Source organism: Melospiza melodia, chromosome 20 (assembly GCF_035770615.1).
Source record: "Melospiza melodia melodia isolate bMelMel2 chromosome 20, bMelMel2.pri, whole genome shotgun sequence".
Classification (NCBI taxonomy): Eukaryota; Metazoa; Chordata; class Aves; order Passeriformes; family Passerellidae; genus Melospiza; species Melospiza melodia.
The window spans coordinates 8,490,626-8,512,502 of NC_086213.1; the positions used below are offsets into that span (position 1 = coordinate 8,490,626).

Sequence of the window (21,877 nt, forward strand, 5' to 3'; positions counted from 1 at the left end):
CAGTAGTCATTTGAAACCTTATAATTTATACAATTGTAATAAAGATGAACACAGTATTATAGTAATTTCATCCAGGCTGCTGTTAAATCAGGCAGTAAAATACCTGTCACTTCAGTGTTTATGGTGTTGCAAGAAACTGAAATAGTAACTACTTTTTTAAAAAAGTAGCAAACTTAATTTGCAAGCATCTTGAGCCCTCTTACTTCTATTTAATAATCTTTCACTCATAAGATTTATTATACATCCTGAAGGGACACTGATGATCCTTTGCAGTATCATCTGACACTTTCAAGGAAGTTTGAGAATGACATAAAAACTCAAGAAATTTTCAGTTACTCCAAGTTCAGGGATGGTATTTGCTTGTAAAATCTCAACATTCAAATAACTAAAAGCTTCACTGAGTACTAGCAAGTGTTGCATACATCCATTTCTGTGGTGACAGTACATGCCACACAAGAAACACAGACAACTTCAGTAGCTTTTTTTTCTTTTTTTTTAATTAATAACTTCTTAGTTCAGGAAAAAAATAAACCACAAAAGAGAACTGGAAGAACTAGTCTCCACCTTCTTTATAAAAGAACTTTTCTCAAACAGAGAGACTATATACCTTGTTCACCACTATGTCAAATCCTATCATAATCACCTTGGTTTCCACATCTATTCTACCACATTTCATGCTCAGCTTCCAAACATCTCTTATAAAGGAGGTGGGGATGTGCTTTAGACAGGTTAAAAATATGCTGCACCTTTAAAGTATTTAAACAATTACACCAAGCATAGTTCATACATTTATCACATTAACTATCACCTGGTAACCATACATTTAAAAAGGTCTAAGGTAGAGTATGTAATACCCATGACAGATACTCTTACTTACTTAAGAGCATATAAAGATCAGGATTTATTCACCCTCCCCATCTGCAAGCCAATTTCTGATCTCTTCCTGGTACAATATAAATGACAAAAAAAAATCCCTTCATTCCATTGCACTACTGCAACCCTATATGCATAGAAAGGCAGATTAATTACCTGTGACAGGGAAAAGGAAGAGGGTTTTAGAAAAACAACTTGAAGAACATCTACTGCACAGGTACTTTAGATGTTAAGCACATGAGTTCTGCTGTTTGGGTTTTCTCCCCAATTTTTTTTTCTTATGGTCACTCAATACACCCCTACACAAACAAAACTTGAGTAAGTGCAAATTACTCCTGACCAACAAAACAACTTCAGCACAAGAGGCTTGAACACCAGCACAGTGACAAGGCTGTGCTGAAAAGCCCATCTGGGGTGTGGGAGTGGTGAATGAAAATGTAAAGCACATTTCTGCATATAATGTGCAAAGGCTTGATCTCCACAACTGCACTCAATTTGCTACATGCACAGCCAGAGATGAAATGAGATCAAAACCAGCTGGGAATGGTTGTCCTGAGAAGATACAATAACCATTAAAAAATCTAAACATAAAATACAAATACAGAAGCAACAGAACATTGTTAATACTAAAAGACAGAAACACACTGTTGTTGTTAAAAGAAGTTTCAAGTAATATTCCAGATCCAATTTCAATCCTACTCACAGGAGAAAATGCCCAGAGATTAGGAAGAGAAGTCCACACCAAAGTGTATTTTTAATAGCATAAGGGCATGGTCAACAGACCCATCCTTGCGACAGCTATTTTCAAAAATAAAAAATCTAAACAGAAAGACATCATTCTAATTAGCATTCTTAGTGAGATGTGCATTACTGGAAATAGTTGCTCAATTCACTGCAACCAGTAGACACGATGTGCTGCATCATTTGTGCTCCATTATATCACAAGATACTGTGTGTACACTTTTTAACATCCAAGTATAAATCCTGCTCATAAAATAAGGCATACTTAAAACAACGTGGTCTCTACAGAGGTAACTTTGAATGATTTCTTCTCATTCTGCTCCACTCTTGTAGGTGTGATGAGAACAAAATTGGTCCCAGTTGAGGTCTGTCAACATTAGCAACCAGATTATGATCATATCAATTTGTAGGGAAGGGGGAAAGTTAGGATTTCTTTGTTTTTAATGACACTTGGGACATCTCCTGAATGAGCTCTGCAGAAGGCATGAAAATAAAATCTACATTTCCTATGTCAGTGACACCAGTGTGCCCCTTCATGATCCCTATCTCTATCCCTATCCAGAAATGCCTCCATATTGCTACAATTTGTCCAAATCCACTCATTTTCTGTAAGATTGTTCCTTCCAGTAAAGCTACTATATTCTAAGTTAGTTTTTTCTACATTTTCACCAGTGTATGCATGCTAGAGAACAGCTGCATTGCAGAGGTACATATTTAGCACATGGTATAAAACCAAAAAAGAAATACCAAAAAAATGAACCAGTGTGTCCTACTGGCTGCTCTATGTCAAAAGCACTGTTTGGTCTTCTGATATAAAACACTACAGAAGTAATATTAGCAGATGTCTGTTCTGCTTCAAGTATTACCCCACCTTTAAATGTGATCTTCAAATTTTTGTGCAATTCTTTTTGTAATTTCACGTGAATAAAAATATCAACATGTCTAAACTAAGAAAGGAAACTGTCCTACCTCCACTGTAACACTGCACATATGGTAGAAGCTTTAAGTTGAAAGAGCTGTTTATTGGATGGATTTTTTTAAAAGGAATATTAATGTGGTTTCTAGCCCAAAGGCAATGGGTAGCAACAAAATATCGAACTACCGCAAAATGCAGTTACAAATATACACTGACAATATCCTCCTTAAATATTAATGGCTCTTGAAATACCCATCAGATACTTTTACAAAACTTCTCTATTTTAAGTCTATCGATTTTTCTTAGTTTCTTCACAAGTAGTGCAAATACACTCCTTATTCTTAGGTCATCCCAAGATATGGCTGGTTTTTGTGAGTGTGGTTTGTTTGTGTTCTTCACTGAAGTGACACAGGGACACTGTAGTCATGAGCATGGAATGCAATGCTTGCTGGACTACCTTGGAAAAAAAAAATCTATCTTATTCATGTACAGCTGTAAAATTCTACAAATTAAAAATTTCACATCAGGTTACCTGATGGAAAAGTGAATGATTCCCTGCTATGGGGGAACTGAGCAGATCCCCTGAAACCTTAAACTGTACAAGCAGTGTAACAGGCTTTTGTCCCCTCTCTATAGACTCCAAGTTTTCAGTTCTTGAATCTTGTTTGCTCACAAATGTGATTGAATTTCCTAAAATAAAGAAAAACATAATATTAAAATGTAACAAAGTTCTCACAAGTCAGGCAACAAAAGCAATTCAGCATTTTGCACAGGGTATTTTAAATGTTAAACAGTCTAAAGCAGACCATTTACACACTGAAATCTTTTTCAGAACCTGTTTAGATCATACTTTACTGTCATTTTACATGTAACAGGATTTTCAACATCTCTCCTGCCTAACCCTCATTAGTTTGATTATGCACACAGAAAACCTGTTATTAAAAAGCATTCCTCTATACTTCTGCATACTTCAAACCCAGAAGGCAATTAAAACAGGAATCTGTGATTTAATTTTCCCCTGCAAGGTATTAGTAACTTTTAGTAGACAGCATTACACAAGTCATTAAGAACTAGAATTAACTAGGCTAATTTTATATTTCAACATAAACACATTCTCTTAGTAGCTTAGAATCTTCTGGAAAGAAAAAGTTTTTCTCAGCCTGTATTATCTAAATTTCATAGGAATGGCAAATCTGTCTTCATGGATTAAACAGAAAACATCATTTACTACCAAGCACTTCTTCTCACTTCTCAAAAACATTCACTGTTCCTTGTTTTTCTCTTGCTTGGGCCATGTGGCCCTTCACACACAACTGAAACAGAAGATGGGGGGTTGAGTGTGTCACTACATGTGGAGGAAATGGTACAAAGGAGATCCTGAATTTTCCCCTCAGCTGGATTAGATCAAAGATCAGAAAAACCTTGCTCACATAATCTAACTACTTAGTAGAACAATTTAGCTCAATTAAAATAATTAAAATATTATCTGGATATAAAAGAGTGGTATGACAGCACTGTTTGCTTTTATGGATTTCAAGAACTAAGTGTAGCAGCCAGTAAAGTTCTAGGAAGGACTAATGCTTGGGGGGAAAAGAGAAAGAAGGAAAAAAAGAAGGGGGAAAAAAACCCTGAGTCATTTTTATTCTAGATGAAATTATCCACAACATGAACAAAGATGTGAGTACTTTGATATTGAATTAACGCTAACATTTCAAAACAAAATCTCCTCTGGGAACACAGACTGTCCTATAATGTGAAGTTACAGATAGCAGTGGTACTTCAAATTACAACTGCAACTTAAATCCAAAATTATTTTTGAAAGCTATTTGGTAAAACCCTTGAATTTGTAAGAGACTGCAGATGAATATTTTACAAGTCTGTCTTATGATCTGCTTGCCTGAGCCGCACAGACTGGTTATTTTCAACCCACAGTACCTGAAATATTAAAGGAATTATGCTAAGTGGGTATGTACATTGCAACATTAGAAAGATACTGCAGAATCTTCTATTCATTAAGGCAATTTCTCAATAAGGGGTAACAGCTCCTCTATCTTAAATTACACTGAGAATTTAGAGAATTATTCATAAGGCAAGAAGGATTTTTCAACCCTGCCTGAAACCAGTTAGTTGTTAGGGAGAAAATTTTTGTTTTGTTTTAAGAGTCTTTAATATTTGTCTTATTACATGTGCATCTTTTTCTAAGAATAAAACTGCATTGGCCTTGATATTTTTACTCAAGAAGCTTGATTTACTTTGGAAGGACATTTCTCACCAGATACCAGCAGTCCAAGGCTGGTATTAAAACTCTTGACAAGTAGAGGGTTAATCTCTTTTCAGGCTCAGTATTTAATTTTTGAGGCATGCCAGATTCCTTGGGTCAGAGATGTAAGACCTAGAAACTCCTCGGGAACCTGCTGTGGCTTACGTTACATGCTCCAAGCTGCTCCTGTTGCTAATTATTCCCACCAATTGATTCCTTCAATGGAAGCTGCACTTCACTGAAAGAATCCTTCCACCCCAGTGGGTGGAAAAACAGCCTCAAGAAGTGTCAGCCATGGGTTACATCAACTTACAAGTGCTGGCAGTGCCCTGATGCACGGAGGGCTCATTTCAAAGTCGTGTTAAAAACAAAAATGACAAAAAATTCCCCAATGCTCACCCAACCCTGCTTTATGCTGCAAGTTCTGGCACTTGAAAGGCTGCATTTAGATTGTTGTTGGTTTGATTTTTTTAAGGAACACAAAGCAAAACCACCTTCTGAAGTGTACAACTTACATGGCGTGGTGTGCTTTGACCTGAGTTCGACAGTTGCGTCCCCAGTAGCAATCAGGACGTGATGTGACAGTCACTGCAAGAGAGCAAAGGAAATGCTGCATTTATTACAAAAGTCATTAAAGTGACCCAGATTATCAAGCCACTGCTAATGGTGGTTACTCATCAGAAACAACACATGATTGGTAAGAAATTACTCTAGAACGATATTGTTTCACCTTTCTGGAAACAAAGCAAACACTCTGGGAAGGACAAAAAATTAGTTTTTAATGTTAATGTGGAATTATGATGAAAGTGTTTGGTTCTCAGTGCTGTCAAGTGAAGTTTTACCATTTATTTTAATAGAGATGGACTTGATAAGAAACTCTAGACTCATTTGTCTAGATGTATTTCCATACAAAAGAAAAATTATTAATTTGGGTACAGTTTGCTGCTTTCCTCCACTTTCACATACATTACAACTCAGCTGTCCAGCACCTGAACTAAAAACCAATGCTGAGAGCAAACCAGGTGCACAAGTTTTGCTTATTATGCACAGCAGCACAAGCAGATTTCTCAACAACTTAAGACTGGGAAGATGTTGCTAACAACAAGAACTAAGTTGACAGAAGTAATATTTAAAAGCAAACAGTTGGAACAGCTTCTGTCCCAAACAAATTCAGGTCTGAATGAGGGACAGTTGCTTGCATGCAGTTTTATACTAGAATTTCAAATGCAAAGATTTAAAATCAGTTTATGAAAGCATTCTAGTTCCTAGTTGAGAGCTGGTAAAGTGTTAAATTGTTCAGAAAATGCATCATTTTATGTACTTAAATGGGAAAATAAATTTAATTACAGCAATTGGTTCCTGTTGACTATATTCTGATTTTACTGAGTTCCTCTTTTCACTCTGCAGATATATTTATTCTACAGATGAGAAATGATACTGAAAGAAAAGGTCCCATTAAGGAGTCTGAAAATAACTACACACAAGCTTAGCAGCTGACAAGTAAAGCAAGGAGCTAAGACATTATCCTGCAACAAGATTTGCAATGGGCTACATGAAAGTACCAAAAGAACACCAATACAAAGATAAAACTCATGTTAACTCTTTAAATCACTTTTCTCCTCCTTACTGAGGAAAACAATCCCCACCTGGCAATTCAGCAACAGGAATATTCTGCCTGTACTGGTAGGCAAGTTCTCGAAAGCTGCGAAGGCCACAACAGTAGCAAAGCACTGTGTTCCCAGTAATTCTGTAATCTGGGGAGAAAACCAGTTGGTAAAAATGTAAGGATTAATAAATCAGGTTTAACTAAAGAGCCAGGATTGCTCTGGTTCTGTACACAGAACTCCAAACTTCTTGATAACATTGCTGAGTTACATCCAGACAAGCAGTCATGCACATGCAAACTGAACACAACACATACCTGACAACATAAAAACTCCTCTTTGAAGAGCTAAGAGACTTTCATTTAACATATTTTTCCATGTCAGACCCCTGGATGCCAGGTAATCCTGAAAAGAGCAATTTTAAGTGTTTAATCTAGAAAAATCTCCAATCTCAAAGAGTAAGCAAGACATTTATTCTCAAATATTTCCAAATTTATCAGTAACTATGTTTTCAGAATGAGTTTATGTGATGACAAGAAAAAATTAAATACCTGTAACTTAATTAGCATGATACATTTAGAGCACCAATAAAACCTTCCACTAAGTATCTTTTTTCAGATCTCCGCTTTTGCCAAAAGTTTGCAAATAGATTCATTCCAGTCACATTCTCATTTACCTCAAATCAAGATTTCACCCAGTTTACCTAATTTAGGCAATCCTGTCATAGTATGGGCAAAATATTTTCCACACAAGTTTAGTGTGAAATTTAACTTGTCTGGGACAAAACATTTAACAAGCATTGCTTTCCTGGCTTGTTTTTATTGAATTATTTTTCTCTTAAATAGTATCTTGGATGATCATTTGGAGATCATTTAATCAGCTTTTCGAATCAGGTTCTGCAAGTCACACAGTGCTGCCACTGTGTCAGGTAGCACATGAATTCTATTTCATCAGTGAGTACATCTTAAACTTTGTACATTTGTTATTATCACACACAATGATTTTTAAACATACCTTCAGGATATCTGATTCATAGTGGTTGTTATTCAGGACGCCATCTAAACACTTATCACCAAGATTTATTTCTAATCAGAACAAGAAGAAGAAGAAAAGTTACTATTTCTTGCCCAAACTCTGTGGCCTTCACACATTTTCTGAAGGTTCTTCTGTTTCCTGAAATAACATGCACAGGCTCATGTGAGCACCAAATACATGACTGCATTCAACATGTGCTAATGCATGTGATTTTTAGCTTCTAGTGGCACAGACAAGATACTGAGATTTTAAAATTTCAGCTTCAGTCCACAAACACTACCAAGCTGCAAAAATCACCAGTGCTAATAAAGCATGTTCTATTAGCTCCAAACAGCAGCCAAGCCATTCCAACTGTTCTAATTTACTTTTACAAATGTCAAAAAACCTTGAGTTTCAGAAGTCTGCATGCTTAAGAGGGCAAGATTCTTTTCTAATCCGATACCTTCAGATGTTCAGTGCTTTTGCACTGGTTTGTATGATTCTCTTACTAGACTGAAATACACCATGGTTTTTTATAGTGGAAAGAATTGTGCTCAGCAAGTGTAGTTCCTAACCCCAATATTGTAGGAAGACACACAGTTAAATCCTGTCAAAGTTAAGACACATGCCCCTTCAATTTTGTGTGTTTGCAAGGTGAGGACACAGGCCTTGCTTCTTTTTGCATGACTGTGCTACAAACTGATCTGTTCTTAAGTTACTTAAAGGTCAAGATAGGCAGACATTATTGCAAAGTGAACAGGCTGATAAGCAAAAAAATTACTCCACAGTACCACAGAATGGTGCCAGGCAGCCAAAACACGCCATGCGAGTGCAGCCCCAGTACAAGTGACAGAAGGGCTGCAGACAAACTGTGCCTGTAAAATAACAAAGAAAACTCTTGTAAGGACCTGAACACAACAAAACTCAACAGTTACCATTCTCATAAATCAGCAACAGCAGAGCCCTAATAAACTTGGTTTAAAAAAGGTACAACTTTCTCATTTAAAATACATTCTTTAAAGGACTAATAAATTCTTTAAGGGAAGAATCTTGCATGCTGTCACTACAAGCATCCAAATAAAGAAGATTCATATAAAAAACAGTCTTCAAGTAAATTTAAGTTTAATAATACATAAGGAGAAACTTCTATAGAAAATAAAATAAAAAGTGTACACACATTGCTGAGGAGCAACATGAGGATTCTGTTCACGCTCTGCTCTACGGTCAGGCATTGGCTGAAAGCAGCAGGTGCATATTACATGACTTCCTTGAGCAGGACACACATATTCCTGAACAGCTGGATGAGTTAAAAAGGAAAAAAAAAAATTTACAAATTGCAGTTTGGATGAGGAATCTTAATGAATATTAACAATATAAAAATCTTGAAGTAACAAGCAACCTTTTTACAAAAACTCTATGAAGCAGCAGAAAAAAAGCATTCAGATTTCTGGACTGCACAGCTGTGTAAAATATTTCAGTATGCAGAAAAGGTTAAGAACTTTTCAACCATCTCATCAACCATCAGCAACTCATTTTGGACAATCACAGCCAAATGCTGTATTTGTAAAGACATCGGTGTGGAGTTGCTCTCACAGTCCTGTGAGAGGGACTTTGCTTAGGTCTAACTTAGTTCATAGCTGTAGCATAGCTCATTGCTTAGCTCAGGGGAGGTGGAGATGATATTCAAGGGTCCCTTCCAACCCCAGCCATTCTGTGATTCTGCCCTGAGTGTCTGAGTTGCAGTATTTTAGTGCTGCACTGCTGGGGCAATGTGACACTGACCTGCAGGGAAGTTGGCAGAGGTTGATGGAGCATCTCCCAGAGCCTGCATTCCTCCTGCCTCTGGCTCCTGGTCTGTGCCAGGCACAGCTGGAACAGAGTGTCTTCGGTACCCTGGGCACTGTCTGCATACTATATATGGTTGACTGAAAGAACAATATGAAATTATACCAAACAAATGCAAATACAACTTAGGTCACAAGATTGGTCAGACTCTCGAAGTTTAACTTTAGGATTTCCTCATTCAGTAACAGATGAAAGCTCATGTAACTCAGTACATAGCTCTGCTGTAGCTGTGACAGATAAAAACTTTGTGTTTTGTAGTATTCCTCAAGAAAGTTTAAACAAAAGGTAAAGGAAAAAAAGAGCAATGTGACTGAAAGAGAGAGGAACAAAGTTGGAATGGTTATCTACAAGAATTCTGTTCCTCTGTAGACATTCAGCAAAAAATGTTTGCTGTTGAAAAGAAAGAGGAGGCATTTTGGTACTTGGGAATTCCTAGAGTCAAGCACCAGCTGCTTTGGTACCATAGACCAAGTGAAAGCAGCCACATAAGAAAGCGCAATAATTGCAAACACATTCACAGGATCATGGACTACTTTATCTCCTGATAAGATCTTAACCAGAAATCTGTCTTTTTTTATTGCACAATTCAACATAGAACTGTTGGTCACAAACTGAATTTTGCTGGATTTCTAGGAAGTTCTTATTTCTGCTCAAGGTTCAAAGGATGGCCAGCAAAACTACCAAGGAGGAACTTAATCTGCAAACAGGTCCTGGCAATGATCATGGAAACACTACCAGCAATAAGAGCATTTGTAAAACTAGCTCAGTTTGTGGGTCTGTGCATTCAAACATAGGCACACAACTTAAAAACAGACCTACCTGATATCTGAGGATTCACTGTCTACATCAGACAATTCCAGTAAATCTTCAGAGCTTCCCTCCTCATCTGAGAACGATCTCCTCACCTTGGGCTGCAACATGTCTTGGGTAATTTTGTTTCTGGCATCCATGCTCCGAACATCCTCTTCATTGCGACACTTATCTGGCAGGAGAACCACATTCAAACTTCAAGAGAAAATAACACCTCACATCCCTTATCTGCACTCTACTTTCTTAATACAGTTACCATTATTGTATTTTCATTTCCATAAGACTTGGTTCTGGATGAGAGAGTTCTAGATCATCTTACTTAAATTCCCCTCTCTGTTAAGGAAGTCCAGTATCAGGCAACTTAAGTTTTGTTTTCAAGAGGCCATAATCAAAGTTAATTAAATCTAAATTCAAGTATGTTTTTCAAAAGTATCCTTCTCATGATGAAGTAACAAATTAAAATGAAGCATTCTTAGCACACTCACATTATTAAATCACCTTCCACAGGTTATTATGTCATGTTAGATGCACTTGTTTTCTGACAAGCTATGTCAGAAAAAACAGCAGGGTTAAAAAACACACAGGTATTTTATAGACAACAGTGTGTCCTGACACCAGTGATGCAGCTCATGTGTGAAATCCATTGGATTCTGCCACAGACACTGTTCAACTTGCCTGGATGCTGAATCAGATAAGCTTCAACCAAGTTGTTCAATATGTGATTTTTACAAATACGTTCTACTGGACAACGACAAGTTGGACACAAAGAAGATCTTTCCATCCATCCTGAGTAGCAGGCAGCGCAAAAAGTATGCATACAAGGCTGCAAGCTGGAAAACAAAAACTGAGTCAAAATACAAATCTTTCATTTTTTTCAGATACATCCATAACCCTGAAAAAACTATCTACATAGCATAGGAAAAGGAAAATCAAGAGGGCTTGTGAAAATGCTGATTATCCTGACCTCCTCAAACAGCTGCCACTGAACGTCTTGCATTATTACCACATGATTAAAGCTTTTGTCACTCTTACATACCTTACACAGTCATGCAGCAGTTCTTGGCAGATAATGCACGTTAACGTCTCTTCCATCTTATCTGGTTTCACATTTGATGTTTTTGCATCTTCAGAGCCAATTTTAATTATACATTCACTTGGAGCTGCTGGTGAAAGATTTGGACAAGTATCTTCATCTACAAAGACAGAAGGAGATAGTTTTTAAAGCTTTTTTTAACTTATTTTTATTCAAGTATTAAAAAAATCCCTGAAAGATCTGCACTGATTGACTGTTCGCTGGCAACAGTCCCAAAAGAGGTTCTTGCTTTACACACTACATCTTCTGATACTGAAGACATTATTTTCATGGGACCAGAAATCAAGTAAGTGAGACACAAGGAAGAAGCTGAAGGACTGATGACAGCTTTTGTAATTCAGTTTGGAGGGGTGGGGTGAAGGTTAAGTTGCAGAATACTGTAGTATACTAGCCTCCTTTTAGTTTCTTCTTAGCAGGTTCCAAACCTTCCTCCTCCCCTGTTCTTTGAGAATCTGATTCTGCATTTTCTTTGTCAGTGATTTCTGGAGCAATTGCAGAAGCTTCAGCATTCACATCCAGCTTTTCATGCTTGTCATGCAGTGCTCTTACGCACATGGATTCTGAGATGGGGAAAGCAGGCACAGGAGTGACAACTGAGGACTGTGATCCTAAAAAATAAAAACAGAAACATGAACATGGCTGCACACAGCTATGGGATGTGTGAAAACAAAAGGTACTCAAACTGACATGGCACATGCATCAATCCAAACGTCTGAATAGGAAAAAGTGGAGCAGAAAAGCAAAGACTGCATAACTTACTAAACACACTCTGAACCAATCTGCTAATTGGAAAACCTGGGGGAAAAAAAACCTATTAGTTGTGTAACCCTACTTAAAATCCCCATTCCTATTTCAGTTGGGAAGTATTTATTCTTAAGACTATTATCCACACCAGGTCTTCCTGACAAGGATGCCAGGCCGGGGTTATGCAATACTGATCATACGTAACAGGTTGGGATCACAGCAAAGGGAAAGCTTTGTTTCCATAGGAGCCAGTGAGGTCCCACACAGGAATTCTCACAATTCCTTCACTCATCTATCAGGATTTACCCTGCCTGTCCATAGAGAGAAAGTTAAAATGCACATATCTACCTGATACTTTCACTAGAACTTTACAAGGCAAATTCTAGACGGAGATAGGGGTAAGAGATGAATCCGTTAATTTTAAAACTTTAACTACTTGAACCAAGTCTCACCAGATGTAGATGGATTATCCTGCTGACCAGATGCAGACTCAACTGGAGAGGTAGGAGAAGCATTAAAGAGGTTTGATGTAGAAGTAGATGGCTGTGGTTCCTCGTAGCAAGACTGAGTAGCTGACAGTGATGAGGTAATTTGGGTCTCATCATTACTTCTTCCTGTACTTGAGGTATCTTTGGTCACATGGCATTGGTTTTCTACATTAACTTCTACAGTTGGAAGAGGGGAAAGAAAAGAAAAATATCTTTGTGACAATCAACACATCATGGATTCAAAATTCCAAGGAATCAAACTCTCTCAAGAGGGTTACATTAGTCATTGGAGCTTAGCTCCTCTCCATGGATCCTGAATTACTTCCTTACCTACTGGTTCTTGAGTTGCATCATGTTTTGTGTTTAAGGATTCATAAAGATAAGCAACATCTGAAAGAGATTTAAAAATATTAATCATGCTCTTGAAACAAAAATTCACTTAATCCCACATAAACAACTTCTATTCACAAGTGGTTGCATCCCTAAAGCGTCTGACAATGGAAGAGGCAAATGAGGGGTCACCTCAATGGTACCATGTTAATACTCCTACTTAGGAGGCAATTAGGAGCAGCACAGCAAGATCTTTTCTTCCTAGGAAACCAGGCAGAGCAGCTTTTGTGTGACGTTTAACTTGTGCCAGCCATGGAACCAGAGGCTTAATCATTCCTTAAACCTAAAATCTGCTCTGTCAGAACAGACCGTATTTTTACTGATACTTGAATCAAAGTTCTTCGAAGAAGCTTATTATTTCTGAGCTCACTTCTCAACCTCTTCAATCAATATTACTTCATTTCTTTGTGAGATACATGAACTCTCAAAAATACAGATTGGGTCATGCCATAAGTTTCAGCTAGAAACTAATTTATAATCTATTAATAAAACCAACTGGATAATATCCTTTTCTTTTCAATCTTACTTTAATATTGTTCCAAAAACTCCTCTACCTTGTTACATTTTTGTCACCACCAACAAGCAAATAAGACTGTCTTAGTTTGCAGTAATCCTTTTTCTGATCAGAACTTAAAATTTTGTCTCCTTCAGCAGGACTTAGAATGGCCAAACAGGCATGCCCTAAATTTTTCCTCTCTGTTTGAAGATGGAAAAGCTGAAAAAAGCAAAACTGGAGGCTTGGTAATTTAACTACTTATTAACCCAAATGGAAATCAGTGATTCAGTTCATTGCCTGGAAAATTCACCAAAGTGATTCATCTAAGTAGCATCAAGTGCAATAGTGCCAGCTCAGAGCAGATTTGTGAGATAAACTCCACAGACAGAAAAATACAGCTTATCACTGCTTCATGTAACATTTACACCAGACAGCATAAATCTGTCTGTCTATAAATTATCAGCAATTTCATGAAGGAAGTGTTTGAACAGTGAGTATGTATCTAGAATTTTTAAATTAACAGTTTATATTTTTATTACTGTATGAAAACTGTAAATATAGCATTGTTCCAGGTTTACAAATTCTACTTTCACTGTAGGGCTTTCCCCATCTCCCCCCCCATTTTGCCTCTTCCTCTTCAAAACAAAAAAAGCCAACCTACATACACAAAAACCTACACACACAAAACAAAAAGCTTTTGCAGCCTTTCCTGCTGGTGCTAAAAACTGCTTCACTGGGATATATAAAGTATCACTAACTACCCCAGCAGTTTGACTTCTAAAAGAAGCACTGGACATGTGATTAGAACCTCATTACTTACCATTCCATGCATTAGTTCTACCAAAATTACTTCTAGGCACATTTAAACTTCAGACAGTTGCTCAGATTTGTCTCTGTAAAAACTGGCACATCCATGACCTCTTCTCCAGAGACTTGTTTTTAAACATATTTCTCTTTAAAGCAGAACTACTCAGTTTTATTATACTGATATTTCTTTTCCCTCCTGACTCAAAAGAAAATGACTAAGCACACCATTTAAAAAGTATTATTCACTTACTGTTCTCTGGCTCATTTTTTCTGTAAACAACATAGATCACATCCCCAGTCTGTAATGGGTATGTCTGCTTCTTAACCACTTTCAGTTTATTAATTACTGTTCCATTAGTACTGTAAAGAGAAAAGATAACTTAGCATAAATGTTTTCATAACTACACGGGAGAAGGAAGGGAAAACACAAAATACATTTAAAGAAGAAAAGCTACTGGCTGCCACCTAAAAAAGTAAGTGGACTAAAAAATATTTTTTAAAAAAGGAAGTTTAACAACAAAAAATTTCTCCTAAAGACAGAAATGCAGAACCACTGGAACTTCAAACCTGATTTGCACTACTGGTAAAGAGATGGCAGCTGACAGACAAAAGACCCCCGATATTGGGCTTATGTCTCCAAATAAATAATGAGATGATTGTTTCTGTACAATAGTCTCCACCCTCTAAGTATAAAACCAAAAGGACAATGAGAGTTCTATTCAAAAAGTTCCAGGCTGTGTTTTCCATTTAATACTGGAAATCTCCTGAGATGTTCTGTGACAAAGGAACTTCCCCTGTACGGTCAGGGATGTCATATAGTGGTAATTTGTGTGCCCCCTCCTCCTTCAAAAAGGAAAAAACCCTAAAATTGTGAGGTTACTTGGACTGTTTGCAACTTGAAAGAGAGAAGTTAAGAAGGTGAAAAAAAGTGATACATAATGAAAGATTAATTGGAATGAATTATTTTTATATTGATGAAAAATTTAATACTTGTAGAAGAAATTAAACTAGGGAAAATAAAAATGCAGAGCATTGCTGATTAATTTCTTTATCCCCTTAACTATGGGTGATGTCGTTCGTATACACAAGCCATTAATGTTTTATAATAAAGTCAAGTTATTCAAGTACTAAATAATTCCACCTCGCAGTAAGCATCCTTCAGGGCTGCAGCCCTCTCGAATTTCAGACTTCTGCCACTCCAAATCTCACAGACTGGTACCAAATATGAATGAACAGAAAATATCTGCTTTTGCTCCTCTGCAGAGCAGCTGCAAGAAATAACAGCAAAGCTGTGCTGCCACCTCCTGGAGGCACGGCCCGCGCCCAGGGCACTGTGGACTGTCCCTCACTGCAGGGGAATTTTTTGGAAATAAGCACTTCCCCCTTGTCTTTTCTAACACAAAAATATTAATTCAAAGCCCAAAAGGAAAACCAAGCTCTCTGGAAGCACTACAGCAAGTTGTGATCAAGGTAACAGTTCTTGGTCTTGCTGCTGCAGCTGCTTCCCCAGTCTGGGTGGCTAAATCAATTAGTCCAACATAAATGAGATGCTGCTTTAAACTTTCAAGAAATGAAAAAAAAAATTTTTGGGCCACACTGATGAAACTTCAAGCTTCTCTTACAAGAAAGAAAACCACTCATAGCTCATCCTTTTCCCCTCAGGCATACAGGTGTTGGCTAGGCTGAAAGACATCAGCACTGAAGAACCAGCAGAACAGAGAAATCACTAAATGATTGCCAAAGGTTAGCAATTAAGAGGAAAATAGAATTTTAGTCCCTCTGTTAAAAACAACACTGATTTTTTACTTCATACTGATGGTAGTGATAACATTTAAAAATATTATGTTGAAGCAAAAATCGTATCTCCTTCAATTGCCAAATAAATAGTTAAGTTGACACCAACCTCTGAACCTTGTCAGAAGTCCTTTAACAAAACTAAGAAACATCCAATTTGACCTCCTCAGTTTTCCAGAAGGCATCTCCCATCTGCCCTAAATGTTCTAGACCTTCTTTTATAATAAATCAGCTAAATTCAAGTAACAAGACTTGTCTTTTACTGAATTTTAACTTCTACAGGCAATTCCTAGCCCAAACTTTTCACTAAACACAGGGGGGGAAATGTCACAATAATGCATTTTATGCAGTAACTCTGTCATGGCTGCCAGGTTCCAAGATTATTCTGGGGGACAATAACACAAGGTATTTTTGGGGAAAGGAAAAAACCCAAAATATCACACATCTAATAACCCACTCAGGCTTGGTTCCACAAAGCAAGATGCAGAAATAGCTATGCAAGATCCTATTCATCAAATTGACCACAGACAGCCAAATCTTTTCAGCTCTGTAGTTACACAGACTTCAGTGAGAGCTGACTAATGAATTATTTGGCACACATGGACCCAAATGAAATAGGAATAAATGGATATCACTTGACACTGAAAATCATAAGCTTTTCTTCAATGCATCAGTAAATGAAAGCAGTTGTATTTATCTCTCAGCCAACAACCAAAGGGAAAAAAATATTCAGCTATCCCAGATAATTGCATCAGCCTTTCACTTCCAATTCCAGGCTTTAGCATGAGGCTTCTAACAGATATGGTGACATTCCAGATTAATGTTGTGGGTAGACACACATGATAAATTATGACATTTATACATTCTTCTATGTTTCAAATTAAGCTCCCTATAAAATAAGTAGAAAGTACAATGAGAAGCCCAAATATGAAGGCCATTCATTAGATATTGAATTGATGCCAACTGGCTGTACCATTTTTCAAGTGCAGAAGAAAAACAGTACTATCAGATATAAAATGTGTTGTGAAACTATGCCACAAAATGTTCCAGTGTCACTTTTTTAATCAGTGTACGAAAAAAGTCAGGCCTTGACTCAATTCCAATGTGGTTGATGACTCTACAGTTTCATTAATGAACCATAAATTCTGTTTACTTCCCAATCCCATCTGCTGCGCAGAATTGATATGAACAGCTTCACTCAGAACAGGGCTACTTTTGAAGTAGATGAATGATCCATGTGTTGTAAGAAACTTTCATACCCTTCCAAGAAAAATGCCAGACTAATAATTTCTAATATTTATTTGCATTCATCCAGGAAAAGAATGTAGTTTATGTTAAAGCTTCTGGGTTAACAGTTATCTGATATTAAAGTGCACATAATCCTGAACACACTGTAAACTGAAATGAGTTTTGAATTCTATTAAGGTACAGAATCCCTTCTGTACTGTAATTCTCCACTCTCAATGTTCATAGACATAGTTTTGACTGGAGGGTGAGGAGAATTCAATAGCAGAAGGGACACCAGCACCAACTGCAGATCAACCTCTGATTCACCCACAGAAAGGGAGTATCTGCTTGCCTGTCATATGAGTATCAGCCTTGTCTAAATTGTTTCCTGATCAGAAACATCCCCAACTACTTAGAACCTTAAAAGGAAAAAGTCTACAAAATAACAGGAAGTTACACTAGTTTTTAAAATTTCTTTTTCAAAATGGAGAATCTTATAACTGCTTTTACTGGGAGAAATCCAACTGCTGCCTCCACTGTGTTAGGTCAGCTTGTACAATTTGTTTTCTTTCAAGCAGTATAAAGCAACTACTGCATGGTTTGGAAAATAAAGCAGAAACATATTCCAAAAGAGGGCAAGTCTGAGTAATTTATTTTACTATTTGCTAACTCTTGGCTTTTGTTACTTCCAAACTTTTATTTACTCAATAATTTTGAATGCTCTAAACATTTTCTTTCACTTGCAAATTTTGGGTAATTCTTTTAAGTACATTCAAGAACTCATTATGCTATCAGAAGACAAAATGTTGGCTGTCTACATGTATTTGATTATATTCTTTGGATTAGACACAACAGAGAAACAAAGTCCACTCAGTTTGACTGTCCCACACTCACTCCCTCCTTCAATGCATTCCTCTTCACTAGAAAAATCTGAGCTTGACCACAGCAACGTTTCCAAATTATTTTCCACTTCAGAGAACAAAAAGCTGACCTTGCAGTATTTTTCTGTGACTCTGAGCATCTGTACTGCCAACTCAAACATTCAAGAGCCATCTTCTTTCAGCCTGATTTTTTGGGACTCATCTGCTATTTGGCACAAACATTGGAAGACCCAGAAGAACCAGAAGGGTTTTCTGCAAGCAGTCATATCAAACCTGTTTGGTTTCTTGATTCAGCAGTTGGCAGCCACACTTCAATTCACAAGAGGGAGAGCACTCCAGGGATTTACTCTTTGTTAGATACACAGAAGTGTAACAGGCACAAGCAGCTCCCTGGCAATGCTCCATGTGCAGCCTTTCTGTTACACTACCTTGTTACAAGCCTCACCTTTTCATGAATACACCATACACAAAATTAACTTTAATTTGGCTTTGCTAGTTTTCAGCTGGCTGCACCTTCTGCCTCAGGGGGTGGGTAAGGGAAAAAAATAGGCAGGAATGTTTCTGCATCATGCACAATTTATTTAGCTTGTTCTGTCATAACATGGGTTTAAACCAATTCTGCCAGGGACAGTTTGTGAGGTGAGATTTATAGCTACACTCTGAGGCTGCCATGACAGGCAAACATGGTTTGGTTTGTTGTTTGGAACATCCTGAAATTTAGGATTATACTGGAGAATGACAACTATAAACCCTTCCCAGACATCCCAGCAAATCCTTTTTCCCCAAAAATTTAGCATCCTGTCCCACAGCTTCTGGGAGTATAAACCCAGCAGGAATCTATCCTGGATCTATCTCTAATGACAACCTTGAAGAGGAGAGGAAATATACCCTTATCAGGTTTGCAGATGACAACAAAGCAGGGCCAGAGCTGCCATGAGGGGCACTTTGGCAGGCCAGCAGGATGTGCCCATGATGTACAAAGATAAAGAAATTTTCACATTTGAGGTTGTGGAGGATATCATGTTCAATCCCTGTTTCAACCCTGAAAGCAATTAAATTTATCATGGTAGCTCAGGGTTAGTATAACCAGCTGAGCTTTTGGCAAAAGTCCCTCCAAGAACATTCTGAGAAACCAACCTTGTATCTTCCAATGACACTTGACCAGACTCTTCATCCACTATGATTTTACAGTGATCTCCAGACACCAACTTGTTGCCAGGGAAAGATAAGTCACAGCCTTAAAAAGAAAGAATTTCCAGCAAGCTTAAAAATACACATTACACAGTCAGATCAGCATTCTACATGGCTATAAATGCAACATAAACTGACTCATGTACATCTGCAATAGTTCAAAACTCCTGCTGTCACACAGGCAGCAACACAGCCTAGTGTGAGACACATAAATACAAGTGGTGAGATAACCCCATGGGCTGATATAACCATTTCAACCATATGAAGATGTTTCAGTTCCCTTTTCCCCCCAGTCCTAGCCCTCAAAGATGGAAATCAAATCACAATTACTCTGTCCTAGAGTGCTACAGAAATATCCACACATATCTGAGGTGCTCAGTTTAACTTCTAAAGGCACACATGTCACTGCACTCAGCTCTTTTCCCACATCATTGTAATGCTGTTTAATTGCATTTAACTTGTTTTATTCTGGTGTATTGGGGGGAAGTAGTGAGAACAAATAACTAATTAAAAAAATATGTAAAAATTATTATCACTGTTCTATCTTACAATCTTTTGTTTGTTTTCAAACAGGAAAGTTTTCCTCATCTCTGTTGACAACATTATTATGTTAACAAAGCTGAAGAGAATTACAATCCAGGAGTAAGATTTAGGGGTAGGCAGGAGAAGTGTCATGATGATGTGATAAAAACCTTCCTACCTACAACTCAAGGGCTCTGAGAAAATCTTGTCTTTTTACCTCACTTTAAAATTGAGTATTCAAAGCAACACTCAAGGCTCTCCACTGATCTCTCACAAAGGACTCAAAGCACTAAAAGCTTACACCAAAGCTATAATTAACAACCACGATTCCCCTCCACCTATTCACACTGTGAGTGAACTGATCTCAACAACAGATCCAGCAGGAAAGCAGCAAGCACTGGCTCATACTGCTTATAAAGTCACAATTTGGTATTCCAGTAACCATCCATTTAACCAATCCATTAGCAAACAGCTATGGAAAGCTGTTTGCAACTGAAGAAGAAATAATTCACCTTTTTTTCTGCCAGACAACTCTCAAACAGACATCAACTTGAAAAATTTACCCACAGCTTAATGATAAGCAATCTCAATAGATATCACCAACTGTAAATTTGCAAAACATTTTTCCTATAAGACACTGTCTGCCTTTCCCATAGAGATACAGCATCTGGTGTTTGCTCACAACTATTTACAGGAAGTGACTGATCAGCCGAACAGCTTGAACTGATGAACAGGAAAAAGAAAATTAGCACTGTAAAGGGAGCATAAAAGAAAGTTAAAGCACTTCAGTCCTTGTTTCAAACACAGTGACCATGAAATCCTTTAAAATAAAGGCAAGTAGTACAAGTCCTAGACTCTGGGAGTAAAGCTTTCAAATCGATTCTCAGAGAAACTTTCAGAACTTGTTGGCAGTCTTTATAAGGCCAGAAGAATTAAGGGCTTTTATGTGGGTGTTTTCTTCTCTGTGAAGCCGAAGCATTTTGCATTGCAGTTCCAACTTATTTTAACCACAGAAACGAAACTAGAACGTAAACAAGACTGAAGCACAGAAACTTCTGAATCAACAACCGGGCTTCCTTATTTGCACAAACTGCCACAGACTACCTAAAAAGGCACTCTGACTTTAAAACGTGTCACAAGTTACTGAAAATGAAAAGGTCAGCATAAAACTACTTATTCACACAGCTGAGGTAAATTGGGAATTTGGGGGTGCCTGGCAAACACCTCCAGCAGCCGGAAGCAACAAACCCAACCAGTTTCAGTCCAGCTCCCAGCACTGTAAAGGCCAGGAGGGGGATGGCTGCTGTCCCCGCACATCGCCCCAGGCCAGCGCAGCCCGTCCCTGTCCCACCTTTCCTCCGCCCGATGGTCCATTCTCTTTTCAGCAGCAGGACGTGCGGCTCTGCCTCATCTGCACCCAGCCGGATCAGCTTCCCCCAGGGCTGCGGCTGCTGCTGGCTCTGCTCGCCTCCTTCCGATTGCTCCATTTGGATTCACATCTGACAAAAACAAACAAAGCGAACCCAAACCCCATCAGCACGCGGCCCCCGGGCGCGGCACAGCGCTCCCTGGCACCCCCGAGGCCGGGCCGGGCGCGCCGCTGCCCCGCAGCCCCTTCGGACCCCCGGGGCTCTCCCGGCCCCGCCATTCCCTTTTGTGCGGCGCCGCCAAACCCTCCCTCCCGCTCGGCCCCCCGCAGCCAGCCCAGCCCCTTCCCTGCGCCCCCACCCCGCAGGGCCGCTCCCCTCCCCGAGCCGGGAGAGCCAGCGGCGGCGGCCTCCGTCCGTCCGCTGCCTTCCCAGGAGCGGGGCGGGGGCGGCCGGCGAGGCGCGGGGGTGCGGCGGCCCCGCGGCGCGGCCCGTCCCGGGCCCCTCACCCCAGCGCCGCGGCCCGGGCGGCTCCTGTCAACAGACATTGCCCCGTCAGCTGATGCGGCCGGGGCGGGCCCCCGCGCCCATTGGCCGGCGCGCCGCGCGGGGCGGGCTTTCCGCCCTCCGCCACAGAGCCGCGCCGGGCCGGCAGGAGCGCCGCCGCTTCCGGTGAGGCCGCGCAGTGCGCTGCCCATAGGGAAAAGCTGGACAGCGGAGGGGCTGAGAAGCGGTGACGCCCCGGCGGCCATGTTGGATACGGGCAGGAACCTCGGGTGTGGGCGGGCCCGGCCGCCCGCCGCCATCTTTGTTA

At 39.1% G+C, this 21,877-nt stretch overlaps 1 protein-coding gene across 3 annotated transcripts; it reads right to left on the bottom strand.

Annotated features, from left to right (window-relative positions):
- Positions 1-2,615: 2,615 nt before the first annotated feature.
- On the bottom strand, positions 2,616-21,627 carry CHFR (checkpoint with forkhead and ring finger domains). Of its 3 annotated transcripts, none has more exons than XM_063172749.1 (18): positions 21,573-21,627; positions 21,048-21,195; positions 19,121-19,220; positions 14,332-14,441; positions 12,719-12,778; positions 12,353-12,565; positions 11,549-11,764; positions 11,100-11,256; positions 10,739-10,893; positions 10,073-10,235; positions 9,191-9,333; positions 8,586-8,705; positions 8,200-8,283; positions 7,409-7,479; positions 6,712-6,799; positions 6,437-6,544; positions 5,306-5,378; positions 2,616-3,220 (listed from the first exon to the last, which is right to left on the bottom strand). In XM_063172749.1, the coding sequence occupies exons 2-18, from the start codon at positions 21,181-21,183 to the stop codon at positions 3,178-3,180; spliced, it is 2,040 nt and encodes a 679-aa protein (XP_063028819.1). In that variant the 5' UTR covers positions 21,184-21,195; positions 21,573-21,627; the 3' UTR covers positions 2,616-3,177. The 3 variants fall into 3 exon arrangements, with proteins under 3 accessions (XP_063028819.1, XP_063028817.1, XP_063028818.1); XM_063172747.1 differs by having other exon boundaries at positions 12,353-12,571; XM_063172748.1 differs by lacking the exon at positions 21,573-21,627 and adding an exon at positions 21,425-21,441 and having other exon boundaries at positions 12,353-12,571.
- Between the last annotated feature and the right edge of the window lie 250 nt (positions 21,628-21,877).